The following is a 14,019-nucleotide window of genomic DNA, read 5'->3' as shown; positions in this document are numbered from 1 at the left end:
GACGATCGTTACAGAACTACCCACCACAACTGGATCAAGCAGCATGCTCGGGAGGAGATGGACACCTGGTCTCATCAGGAGTGGATTGGGAGGAGAGACTGGACTTGGGGCCAGGTGATCGACAGATATCGGAGCCTACCCGGGAAGAACGAGAGGCAGTCCCAAAAATCTTTTGGGGGGGCACACGGGTAGTTTGGCTGGACCAGGGGTGAGGCCTGAGTCAACTTTTTGTGGTAAGCATGTGCCTGCCTCTCGCACTCTCTCTCCAGTGCACCTGCCCAGCCCAGTATGTCCAGTTCCTGCTCCTCGCACTAGCCTTGTAGTGCGCACTCCCAGTCCAGAGCCTCCGGCGACAGTTCCCAGTCCAGAGCCTCCGGCGACAGTTCCCCGTCCTGAGCCTCCGGCGACAGTTCCCCGTCCTGAGCCTCCGGCGACAGTTCCCCGTCCTGAGCCTCCGGCGACAGTTCCCCGTCCTGAGCCTCCGGCGACAGTTCCCCGTCCTGAGCCTCCGGCGACAGTTCCCCGTCCTGAGCCTCCGGCGACAGTTCCCTGTCCAGAGCTTCCGGCGACATTTTATAGTCCGGAGCCTGCAGAGACGGCCTACAGTCCGGAGCCTGCAGAGATGGCCTACAGTCTGGAGCCAACAGAGCTAGGCCTCCTGCAAGTCTCCCCAGCCTGGTGCGTCCTGTGCCTGCTCCCAAAGCCAGGCCTCCTGCATGTCTCCCCAGCCTGGTGGATCCTGTGCCTGCGCCCAGAGCCAGGGCTCCTGCATGTCTCCCCAGCCTGATGAGTCCTGTGCCTGCGCCCAGAGCCAGGCCTCCTGCAAGTCTCCCTAGCCTGGTGAGTCCTGTGCCTGCTCCCAGAGCCAGGCCTCCTGCATGTCTCCCCAGCCTGATGAATCCTGTGCCTGCGCCCAGAGCCAGGCCTACTGCAAGTCCCGCCAGTCCGGCGCAGCCAGAGCCCGCCCGCCTGTCCGGCGCAGCCAGAGCCGCCCGCCTGTCCGGCGCAACCAGAGTCGCCCTCCAGTCCGGGGCCCGTGGCGAGCGACCCCGCTCTAGAGGCGCCACCAAAGTGGGGTGAGCCAGTGGTGGAGCGGGGTCTGCGTCCCGCTCCAGAGCCGCCACCGTGGAGAAATGCCCACCCAGACCCTCCCCTATAGGTTCTGGTCTTGCGGCCGGAGTCCGCACCTTTGGGGGGGGGGGGGGGGTACTGTCACGCCCTGACCTGAGAGAGCCTTTTTATGTCTCTATTTAGGTTTGGTCAGGGTGTGATTTGGGTGGGCATTCTGTCATTTTTTCTATGTTTTTGTATTTCTTTGTTTTGGCCTGGTATGGCTCTCAATCAGGGACAGCTGTACATCGTTGTCGCTGATTGGTAGTCATACTTAGGCAGCCTATTTTCCTTTGGGGTTTTGTGGGTAGTTGTTTCCTGTCTTGTGTGTGTTCACCTGGCAGAACTGTTGGCTTTCGTTTTCTTGTTTGTTTTAAAGTGTTTCATTAAATATAATTATGACCACTTACCACGCTGCATCTTGGTCCCCTCTTCCAGACGATCGTTACAGAGGGGTCTCTTTGCCAAATCTGCAACAATATTACTGGTCTGCTCAGATCAAGCACATTATTAGTTGATGACTAGACAGACTCCACTCACTAGCATGTTATCCAAGTGCATTAGCTTCCTTACCATTTATTAATAGCTTTGAAAAGTTCCAGGCCTTATCTGACAATACATAATACACTCTAAGCTTGGAAAGATGCAAGGAGGTACTTGGAGATTCCAGACCATACAGTATATCACTCTGGTCACCGATTGCCCTCAACCCAGATTCCCCCCTCCCCCAAATAAGAAGTATTGGACTTCTAGACTGGAAGACGAAGGGTATTGCTGACCTTACGTCTTTATTTACTCAGGACACTCTAAAATCGTTCCAACGGATAAAAACTGAGTTTGACTTACCCAACAAAGATATTTTTAAGTACGTACAACTTAGACACTCCATAGAGGGTCACAAGAAAGTCGATAAACTACGTTTTCAAATGATTGAAGTTGAACAACTATTTACTAATCCTGCTGTTCGGAGAACTTTAATCTCCAATTTATACTCAATTTTATTGAACAGAAGTGCCTCATCCTATGATGCGTTGAGACATGTTTGGGAGAGAGACTGGGACATGGGACATGCATTTGGTGAGGAAGAATGGGCTTCTATCTGCGAAAGGGTCTACCCCAAATGCACCTCCATAAGCATTCAATAAATACATTTCTTTTTTTTTCATAGAAACTACTTTACAGCTGTCCGCCTTCACAGAATGTTTTCAAATGCATCACATTTATGTTTCAAATGTAAACACGATACTGGCACCTTCATGCACATTTTTCGGTACTGCAGCAGAATCCAGTCTTATTTACTCATTTTTGTAAGAGGTGTTGACAAGATGAAGGTACCGAGCTGTCTGTTTAAACTACTGGCACACAGCTCGGATCCCCATGCATACCCCACAAGACATGCCACCAGAGGTCTCTTCACAATCCCCAAGACCAGAACAGACTATCGGAGGCACACAGTACTACTGTATATAGAGCCATGACTACATGGAACTCTATTCCACATCAGGTAACTGATGACAGCAGTAGAATCAGATTTAAAAAGCAAGTAAAAATACACCTTATGGAACAGAGGGGACTGTGAAGTAACACACACACAGGCACAGATACATGCAGACAAACACATGATAACATACGCACTATACACACAAGTACACATGGATTTTGCGTTGTAGGTATGTGGTAGTGGAGTATGGGCCTGGGGTACACACTTAGTGTGTTGTGAATTCTATAATGTTTTTAAAATTGTATAACTGCCTTAATTTTGCCTGACCCTAGGAAGAGTAGCTACTGCCTTGCCTTGGCAGCAGCTAATGGGGATCCATAATAAATACAAATTGGAATGATATTCATCTACACATCCAGAAGATCGTGAGTAGACAATTAGCTCTTTCACTGAATGTCTATTTGCTCTAATTTGATTGTAACGTTGTGTTTGACCCTGACTCTGAACGTCTCTTCAATTCCCTTGTTTACTTATGGTCAACACCTGAAGTACTATCTGGGAGATAGTACTTTATTATAATTGTGATGTTTTTATTTTATGACTGCCTTTTTGTATAACGTTTTGCTGTATCCTTATTCCTTTTATTGTACTTAGTCTGTGTGGTGCACTTTGTTTGGTTGTCTATGTTACCCCTGTTAAAAGAAAATAACATTTTAATAAAAAGATAATTACAAAAAAAAAGGTTATTAGGCTGTCCCCATAGGAGAACCCTTTGAAGAACCCTTTTTGGTTCCAGGTAGAACCCTTTTGAGCTCCATGTAGAACCCTTCACACAGAGGGTTCTACATGGAATCCAAAAGAGTTTTACCTGCAACCAAAAAGGGTTCTCCCATGGGGACAGCGGAAGAACCCTTTTGGAACCCTTTTTTCTGAGTGTAATATGGATTTTGGAAAGTATATTTTGAGGGAGGAGGAAAGTTTCCCGTTACATTGTAAAGACCATTTTGAGAGCACGTGAACAATATTCTCATTGCAATCTTGATGAGATGGTGGCTGAATAGGTCACCTCTTTGACTGACACCCAGATGATGTAGGAGGAGACGATCTTGATGATGTGGAGCTCCAGGAGCCACCAGACGGTCAGCTGCAGCTGCTGGAAGTACTGCAGGAACTTGAGGAAGAGCACCGTGAGGCGGTCCACCACCAGATACCACTTACTCCTCAGGTCTGGGGAAGAGAGGGAGAGGAGAGGGGGGGGAGAGAGACAGAGAGAGTGAGAGAGAGTGAGTGAAAGTGAGAGACTGTGAGAGATCACTTTATGTTAATAAGTAGAAATGGAAACCTTGGACAATAAACCTTGGAGAAAACACTCACTAGCCTACAGTACACAGACAGGGATCCCAAGTGCCGAGCTGAGACAGTCTACCACTAGAGGGTGCTGTTCCATTTTGAATAGTGGTGGATGGGGGGACAACATCGACAGATCACTCAGCTCTCTTCATTCAGTATAATGTGCCATCTGACATGATGTTAACAAGTGATACTATCATCTGACCTTGGAATAACCTCTTTCACAACCTTTTCACATCCAGCTGTCTGATAGCTAACAACAGTGTCAGTATCTTCATGCATTTACATTTTAATCATTTAGCAGACTGACTTACAGTGCATCTTAAGATAGGTGGAACAACCACATATCACAGTCATAGTCAGTACATTCATCTCCAGATAGCTAGGTGGAACAACCACATATCACAGTCATAGTCAGTACATTCATCTCCAGATAGCTAGGTGGGACAACCACATATCACAGTCATAGTCAGGACATTCATCTCCAGATAGCTAGGTGGGACAACCACATATCACAGTCATAGTCAGTACATTCATCTCCAGATAGCTAGGTGGGACAACCACATATCACAGTCATAGTCGGTACAGCTATCAGCGGTCAGAGCTAGTACAGGGGGGAGTGTTCAGGGTGAGGAGATGGGGGGAGGGGGAGGGGGGGGGGTTATTTAAGATATTCTTTGATGGACAGGGACTCTGCTGTCCTAGCTTCAGCGGGAGGCTGGCTCTACCATTGGGGTGCCAGGACAGAGAAGAGCTCGGACTGGGCTGAGTTCCAGTAGTCCAGACGGGAGATGACAAGAGCCTGGATTAGGACCTGTGCCGCTTCCTGTGTGATGTAGCATTGTACTCATAACAGAAGGAGACAGAGAGATAGATCACGTGGACACCTCTTCCTCTGACAGACACTGCGTTGTGTCTCTTCCATGTGTGATACTCCCCTTGTCTATGTGTAACTGGGCTGAGGGGATTTCAGCACATTCTGGGCATGGTGGCATTATGTCATCACGCATGCACGCACAGCACACACACACACACACACACACACACACAAACATGCCCAATACACATAAAGCACACACACACACAATACACCTAAAGCGCACACACACACACACACACACACACACACACACACACACACACACACACACACACAATACACCTAAAGCACACACACACAAACACGCACAATACACCTAAAGCATACACACACAGAGCACACACACACACACACACGGAGTACACACTCACAAACACGCACAATACACCTAAAGCATACACACACAGAGCACACACACACACACACACACAGCACACCCAAAGCACACACACAAACACACACAGCACACACAAACACATATTTTATTATTTCTTCTTGTTGTTGCATTTTCGAGAGGGAACCTGTAAGTAAGAATTTCATTGGACGATGTATACCAATGTGTATCCTGTACATACGACTAATAAAACCAAACCTTGATATTCAAACTCATTCTTACTTCAGCAGGAAACAGATGTTGAACAGCCTGAGCATTGTTCTGTCAAGACACTGAGACAGCATCATGGTTCAGACACACACACACACACACACACACACACACACACACACACACACACACACACACACACACACACACACACACACACACACACACACAAACACACACAAACACACAGAAATCCCCTCAGCCTACACACGGTCAAACAGAGGAACGACTGTGGAGACAGTGTGTTGAGCAGCCTGTAGTCAGCATCATTCACTGGGAAAAGACTACTAGAGAACTGGATGCATGCAGCCTGTATCTACTGTATGTGGCTCCAACAACTGAAATTGTCCAAACTAACTATAGCTAGCAGCGTTGCCTTGAGCTAGTGCATAAAGGACAGTGTAACAACCCTGAGAACCTATGAGGAAATACCTCTGACAAAGAGGTGTGTCCAGGGTACCATAATAGAATGATACATACTGGAGGACCCTGGCTAAACACCAAGCTGGTTTTCTCATCCAACAATCTAGACACTTCCATTCCCATCTGTTTACTGTCTTCTTCTCTCTCTCTCTCTCTCTGTGCCTGATTCCCCGTCGCTCCAATAAAGCCCTAGTGTAGTGGGATATGTCACAATCACGTCAAATCAATTATTTTATTATACTCCACCAAATAAAAATAAAACTATTCCAGATGACGGCTTCTATATTAGATTCATCAACTTTTATTGGCTGAAATATGATGAAGGAAGCTTTTCATAAAAGGTTAATTTGTTATCCCTGTGCATGTGTCAGGTTCTCTGTCTAGGTACCTGACATCTCGTCGACCGGGGACTCCTCCTTGCTGCAGTGCTCCAGGGGTTCTTCATACCTCTTCTCCTCCTCCTCTTCCTCCTCCTCCTCCTCCTCATCTTCCTCTTCCAGCTGCACCTTCTCCCCAGCCTCCTCGTCTTTGGTGGTCACAGTGAAGGTGGGTTTGATGAGAGAGATATCTGCCAGACTGCCGTCTAGGTGCACCAGCCTGGGAGTGGAGATAGAAATAGAATGACTAGAACAGACAAAGCTCCTAATAGTTGTCCCTCTAGTTCTATGGGAGGCACTGTCAGGCTGGGTTCCTGTAGTTATCAAGAGATAATTTGTTCTGTCTCCTTCCGTTCATGACCACTAGTCTCAAAGTGATATGTTTAAAATAAAGAGAGACCAACCTGTCCATACAGCCACTTCCTTCTCATAACACGTGACAAGTACTGTACTGTACTATAAAAAGTATTCTAACTTATGGAGAAATGATTTAACATCCACTTGCAATCTCCTGAATCAAACTACGGAGTGGCTGCGGATGCGACTCCTCTTCCCGACATCTAAAGGTCCAGAAGCATCTACGCATGTGGAGGATTATCCAGTTCACACACAGACTCTGTTCTACTTAGAGAGAACAGACTATTCTGGCCATTTAATATATACTGCTCAAAAAAATAAAGGGAACACTTAAACAACACATCCTAAATCTGAATGAAAGAAATAATCTTATTAAATACTTTTTTTCTTTACATAGTTGAATGTGCTGACAACAAAATCACACAAAATTAATCAATGGAAATCCATTTTATCAACCCATGGAGGTCTGGATTTGGAGTCACACTCAAAATTAAAGTGGAAAACCACACTACAGGCTGATCCAATTTTGATGAAATGTCCTTAAAACAAGTCAAAATGAGGCTCAGTAGTGTGTGTGGCCTCCACGTGCCTGTATGACCTCCCTACAATGCCTGGGCATGCTCCTGATGAGGTGGCGGATGGTCTCCTGAGGGATCTCCTCCCAGACCTGGACTAAAGCATCCGCCAACTCCTGGACAGTCTGTGGTGCAACGTGGCATTGGTGGATGGAGCGAGACATGATGTCCCAGATGTGCTCAATTGGATTCAGGTCTGGGGAACGGGCGGGCCAGTCCATAGCATCAATGCCTTCCTCTTGCAGGAACTGCTGACACACTCCAGCCACATGAGGTCTAGCATTGTCTTGCATTAGGAGGAACCCAGGGCCAACCGCACCAGCATATGGTCTCACAAGGGGTCTGAGGATCTCATCTCGATACCTAATGGCAGTCAGGCTACCTCTGGCGAGCACATGGAGGGCTGTGCGGCCCCCCAAAGAAATGCCACCCCACACCATGACTGACCCACCGCAAAACCGGTCATGCTGGAGGATGTTGCAGGCAGCAGAACGTTCTCCACGGCGTCTCCAGACTCTGTCACGTCTGTCACGTGCTCAGTGTGAACCTGCTTTCATCTGTGAAGAGCACAGGGCGCCAGTGGTGAATTTGCCAATCTTGGTGTTCTCTGGCAAATTCCAAACGTCCTGCACGGTGTTGGGCTGTAAGCACAACCCCCACCTGTGGACGTCGGGCCCTCATACCACCCTCATGGAGTCTGTTTCTGACCGTTTGAGCAGACACATGCACATTTGTGGCCGCTGGAGGTCATTTTGCAGGGCTCTGGCAGTACTCCTCCTGCTCCTCCTTGCACAAAGGCGGAGGTAGCGGTCCTGCTGCTGGGTTGTTGCCCTCCTACGGCCTCCTCCACGTCTCCTGATGTACTGGCCTGTCTCCTGGTAGCGCCTCCATGCTCTGGACACTACGCTGACAGACACAGCAAACCTTCTTGCCACAGCTCGCATTGATGTGCCCTCCTGGATGAGCTGCACTACATGAGCCACTTGTGTGGGTTGTAGACTCCGTCTCATGCTACCACTAGAGTGAAAGCACCGCCAGCATTCAAAAGTGACCAAAACATCAGCCAGGAAGCATAGGAACTGAGAAGTGGTCTGTGGTCCCCACCTGCAGAACCACTCCTTTATTGGGGGTGTCTTGCTAATTGCCTATCATTTCCACCTGTTGTCTATTCCATTTGCACAACAGCATGTGAAATTTATTGTCAATCAGTGTTGCTTCCTAAGTGGACAGTTTGATTTCACAGAAGTGTGATTGACTTGGAGTTACATTGTGTTGTTTAAGTGTTCCCTTTATTTTTTTGAGCAGTGTACATCAAAGCTGAATCAACGTCTGCAAGATCCCACAATGATTTCATTATTCTGGGGAACAGAACCGAGTAAAACAACATATTATAACGTTACTGTTACACCAAAAACACCACCTCATTTCTTACAAAGATTTTAGGACGATTGTGTAAATTGTGCATTTTTCACTCATGTGGCCGAAACTCAGCGAGCGCCACAAGGCAAAATATATGCTTTGCATATCCCCATGAAAGTGATTGAGATCAAATGGTTGGTATGCAGATGCTGCATGGACGTCTCACTGGTAAAACTTTAAGAATTATCGTTCACGAATGACAGGAAGCAATGTGAAGGGATGTTTTCTATGAGTAGAGGAGAGACTGTGAGTAGAGGAGAGACTGTGAGTAGAGGAGAGACTGTGAGTAGAGGAGAGACTGTGAGTAGAGGAGAGACTGTGAGTAGAGTAGAGAATCCCCACATGCGCAGAAGCTCTGGACCCTGTCGGGAAAAGGGGTCCAGAAAAGTCGGCCATCAAAATATGCCTTCAATGAAAGAACATGTGATGAAATTGATTTAATAAAAGCTTCCAACAGCACTTACACTGCACCTTTGGCAGTGGTACATGTAATACACAGAACGTGGTTTCTGTAGTCAACAATGCTACATTCGTGCCTTGTATAACAACAACTAGTTAGCTAAAGCTAAATCAGGCGCCCTAAAACTAATGGTACAGCAGACACTCTAATGGTACAACAGACACTCTAATGGTACAACAGCACTCTAATGGTACAACAGCACTCTAATGGTACAACAGCACTCTAATGGTACAACAGGTAAGGACAAAAGGATCAAACCCAAGCGGACAGAGAGAGGGGGCATTACAGTTCAACTACCAGCCAGTAGGGGCCTGGGTAATGGATAGCCATGGTGGATTTCACCTCAATTAATGGAAGGTTTTAAAAAATCAGAGGCTGCTAGAGACCAATACTAGACCTGCGGTTCCCAACCTTGTCTGTTCCAGGATCCCCAAATCACAGCCAAACCCTGCAGGACCACCATCCGGGGAGTCAGATACGTTTTTTAACAGAAAATAACTCAGCGGTCACATTTAGTTCATTTTAGCAGTGAATGTAACAAAATAAAGGCCTATTATTAATATAAACAATCTGCATTGTGAAAAGTAATGTAAAATCTGTTAAAGAAAAGCAGCGCTGATAATGATATTGAACCTTAAGTTAATTGAATAGATGGAATGACTTGCTTTTTTTTGGAAGAGTTTTGAATCCTGTGATTCACAACTTATTTTCCAGTGTGTGGTCCGCGTTACACTCACCTGGTGATCGTACTCTTCTGTTTGTCGGCCACCGTCTTGATGTCAGTGAGCAGGAGGAAGCGCTGGTGGAAGTAGTGCAGGTGGAGGATGCAGACCAACAGGAAGGAGGTGGGGATGAAGATCCTTGTGAACAGAGCCGGGACAGAGAACTTCTCCAGACCCAGGTCCTCCAGTCTACACAGGAAGAGGCAGGAGGAGGAGGGCGGTTGACACGGAACGATGGTAAAGACACACAGACTCACTCTCTCTCTCTCTCTCTCTCTCTCTCTCTCTCTCTCTCTCTCTCTCTCTCTCCCCCCCCCCCATATGTTTTTACTCACTTGTCCTTGCTCATGCCGGTCATGTTGAACCAGACGTGGATGGAGGAGTCAAACTGGAAGGTGTAGATCAGGATGAGAACAAGCATGGTGTACACCACCACAGACATCCAGAAGTACTTCAGCATGCTCCTCCACCACTCATAGTGCACCTGGTGATGGCCAGAGAGACAGGCTGTTACACAACTTTTACACCTACCTTCAGATCACCATTCACTACTACACTACGTGTAGTTTGTTGGTTATAGACACTCATTTTACATTTTAGTCAATAGCAGACGCTCTTATCCAGAGCAACCTACAGTAGTGAGTGCATACATTTCCGTACTTTTTTGTGCCCTCCAGAAGTACAGAAATGGTGTATGTGGAGTGCACATGATTTCGTTTCCCCGGTAGTACGGAACCAAAGGAAAGGTCCCAAAAGGTGCATCAGCCCTGGACTAGATCAAAAACCTGCCCAGAGCCACCCGGACAGGAAGGTACAGTAAGCCTACAGTAACAGCACCTGGTAGCAGGCCACACAGAAGAGGAGGAGCATCATGTAGATGATCTTGTACATGACGATGCGTCCCTCGAAGCTGACGAAGAAGAACATGCCGCCGCAGATATAGATCCAGTACTTGTTCAGCATGGCCATGAGTGTGTTGCCTAGCAACTCCATCATCTCCCTGTGGCCACCGCTCTCATCCACCACCTCCCTGTCCTCTATAAGAAGCACATGGGAGGGAAGAGCTGAAGCAATGACATAGAAGACGACAACAACAACAGCAACTACAGCAACAACAGCAACTACAGCAACAACAGCAGCAATGACAGAGGGATAAGCTAACACAACTAAGGCAAAAAGTAGTTTATGTTTTGTGTAAAAAAAAATGGAGGTGATTAATGTCTTTCTTGACACCTGTGAGGTTACTGATAGAGCAGAATTCAAGACATGCTTATATTTAATTTAAATAATGAATTAATGTCAATCGGAGATGTTTGTGAAAGTTTGCATTACATGTGTTCATCTGAAACTCATACTGTACATTACATGTGTTCATCTGAAACTCATACTGTACATTACATGTGTTCATCTGAAACTCATACTGTACATTACATGTGTTCATCTGAAACTCATACTGTACATTACATGTCTTCATCTGAAACTCATACTGTATATTAGGGATGGGCATCTTTGATGGAGGTGGGGGGCGGTCACAAATAATCTGAACTCATCATATGGAGCCACAGTGGCTCAAGGGTCTGCATACCCATATCCATACCCACACATGCAGTCAGAGCCCTAGCCTTTTGGCGGCCCTAATAACATTTTAGCGGCCCCCCTCTTATGTTACAGTTTTAAAGCAAGTTTGCTGCAATTCTACACATTTTTCCATGATGCGGAAAGAAGATTTAGCAATTTTATAACTAATTTAATGCAATTCTACTGATTTTGCCATGGGGGGGAGAGAAATGTTTGCACTTTGAATATGATATTTGAGTGAGAGTGACTAACAAAATCAATGGGGCACCCCGGTCGGTAATTTGACCATGATTACCAATCTAAAAATGTTTTGCTGACATGGCTAATTGAGTGACTGTCAGTTACATAACAAGAGAAAAACTGCTGATACACAACCAAATTTCTAAATTGCACCTTGTGTATTCTACTATTCTACCTAGCAACAGTAAGTTGAGACCACGGCCGACCATCCCTGCTGTACATACTCTCACCAGGAACTCTCAGTCAGACAGACAGACTGCTGTACATACTCTCACCAGGAACTCTCAGTCAGACAGACAGACTGCTGTACATACTCTCACCAGGAACTCTCAGTCAGACAGACAGACTGCTGTACATACTCTCACCAGGAACTCTCAGTCAGACAGACGGACTGCTGTACATACTCTCACCAGGAACTCTCAGTCAGACAGACGGACTGCTGTACATACTCTCACCAGGAACTCTCAGTCAGACAGACGGACTGCTGTACATACTCTCACCAGGAACTCTCAGTCAGACAGACGGACTGCTGTACATACTCTCACCAGGAACTCTCAGTCAGACAGACGGACTGCTGTACATACTCTCACCAGGAACTCTCAGTCAGACAGACGGACTGCTGTACATACTCTCACCAGGAACTCTCAGTCAGACAGACGGACTGCTGTACATACTCTCACCAGGAACTCTCAGTCAGACAGACGGACTGCTGTACATACTCTCACCAGGAACTCTCAGTCAGACAGACAGACTGCTGTACATACTCTCACCAGGAACTCTCAGTCAGACAGACAGACTGCTGTACATACTCTCACCAGGAACTCTCAGTCAGACAGACAGACTGCTGTACATACTCTCACCAGGAACTCTCAGTCAGACAGACGGACAGAAGGACAGACAGATAGGCCAACAGACAGAGACTGACTGACAGAATCAGGGGCTGTCTTACCCTTCTTGTGGGTATGGATGACCCTGATGTCCGTCAGCACCTCCTCTTCTCTCTGGCTCTCCTTCCTCTCTGTCAACGCCTGTCTCAGCAGCAGCCAGAAACTCAGCAGGCACAGCATTTTGGAGCCCAGTTCCCGGAAGGGCACCTCTTTCTTTAAGAAAAGCCCGGGCACGGGTTGGAGGAGCTCGAAGCTCCAGATATACTGTAGGATGATCAACAGGTTCCCATAGAACACCATGAAGGGGGAGGTGGTCATGGTGTACTGACGGCGGTCGCGCACCATCCACAGCGTGCACGACCAGATGAGAAACACAAAGGTCAGCCAGCTGACATAAGTGATACTCCACGCCTGGGAGGGAAGGAAAGATGGGGAGGGAGAGATGGGGAGGAAGGAAGGGAGAGATGGGGAGGAAGGGAGGGAGAGATGGAGAGGAAGGGAGGGAGGGAAAGATGGGGAGGGAGAGATGGGAGGAAGGGAGGGAGGGAGGGATGGGGAGGGAGAGATGGGGAGGAAGGGAGGGGGGAGAGATGGGGAGGGAAAGATGGGAGGAAGGGAGGGAGGGAGAGATGGGGAGGAAGGGAGGGAGAGATGGGAGGAAGGGAGGGAGGGAGAGATGGGGAGGGAGGGAGAGATGGGGAGGGAGAGATGGGAGGAAGGGAGGGAGGGAGAGATGGGGAGGGAGAGATGGGAGGAAGGGAGGGAGAGATGGGGAGGGAGAGATGGGGAGGAAGGGAGGGAGAGATGGGGAGGGAGAGAGAGATGGGAAGGAAGGGAGGGAGAGATGGGGAGGGAGGGAGGGAGGGAGAGATGGGTAGGAAGGGAGAGAGGGAGATTTGGGGAGGGAGGGAGAGAGATATGGGGGAGGGGAGAGATGGGGAGGGAGGGAGATATGGGGAGGGAGGGGAGAGATGGGGAGGGAGGGGAGAGATGGGAAGGGAGGGAGGGAGAGATGGGAAGGGAGGGAGGGAGAGATGGGGAGGGAAGAGGGAGGGAGGAGGGAGAGATAGGGAGGGAGAGATGGGGAGGGAGGAGGGAGGGAGGGAAAGATGGGGAGGGAGGAGGTCGAGAGAGTAAGTGAGAGAAAGCTAGATCATTAAGCCACTAATAATAAAGGTTAAACATCACACATCATTGATATCACTGGTGTCGCTAAAAGGAACCACTTTTGTGAGAGCAGTCACTGGCATAGCACGGCATAGTACAATATCCTTTAACCAACAGATCAAATGAAGTGACACTATTCTTAGACGTGTAAAACAGAGTGCAGGCCAGGGTTGTTTCTCAAGAGAGAGGACGGCCTTCCACCCACCCATCCCCACCACCACCTTTCTACCTACCAGTGACCTCAGCAGTGCTCTACTAACCAACCAACCAACCATCCAACCAACCAACCAACCAACCAACCAACCAACCAACCATCCAACCAACCAACCGACCAACCATCCATCAAACCAACCAACCAACCAACCAACCAACCATGAAGACAGAACACATCTCTTCTTTGGTGTATGAGGTGACGCTTCAATACTATAT

The 14,019-nt window shown here is 47.8% G+C and overlaps 1 protein-coding gene across 3 annotated transcripts in view; it reads right to left on the bottom strand.

The window, feature by feature from the left end:
- LOC115150054 (piezo-type mechanosensitive ion channel component 2) overlaps positions 1-14,019 on the bottom strand; it is an 84,294-nt gene that overhangs the window by 50,393 nt on the left and 19,882 nt on the right. For all 3 annotated transcript variants that reach the window (XM_029692952.1, XM_029692962.1, XM_029692970.1), the window contains 6 exons: positions 12,486-12,834; positions 10,556-10,755; positions 10,054-10,202; positions 9,734-9,907; positions 6,197-6,405; positions 3,618-3,778 (listed from right to left, as the gene is read on the bottom strand). In XM_029692952.1, coding sequence (XP_029548812.1) covers positions 3,618-3,778; positions 6,197-6,405; positions 9,734-9,907; positions 10,054-10,202; positions 10,556-10,755; positions 12,486-12,834 — 1,242 coding nt within the window. The remainder of the gene's footprint in view (positions 1-3,617; positions 3,779-6,196; positions 6,406-9,733; positions 9,908-10,053; positions 10,203-10,555; positions 10,756-12,485; positions 12,835-14,019) is intronic.

Source organism: Salmo trutta, chromosome 2, assembly GCF_901001165.1.
Source record: "Salmo trutta chromosome 2, fSalTru1.1, whole genome shotgun sequence".
Taxonomy (NCBI): Eukaryota; Metazoa; Chordata; class Actinopteri; order Salmoniformes; family Salmonidae; genus Salmo; species Salmo trutta.
Note: the sequence above shows the minus strand (reverse complement) of the source record. Positions and strands in the feature narration are given on the sequence as shown.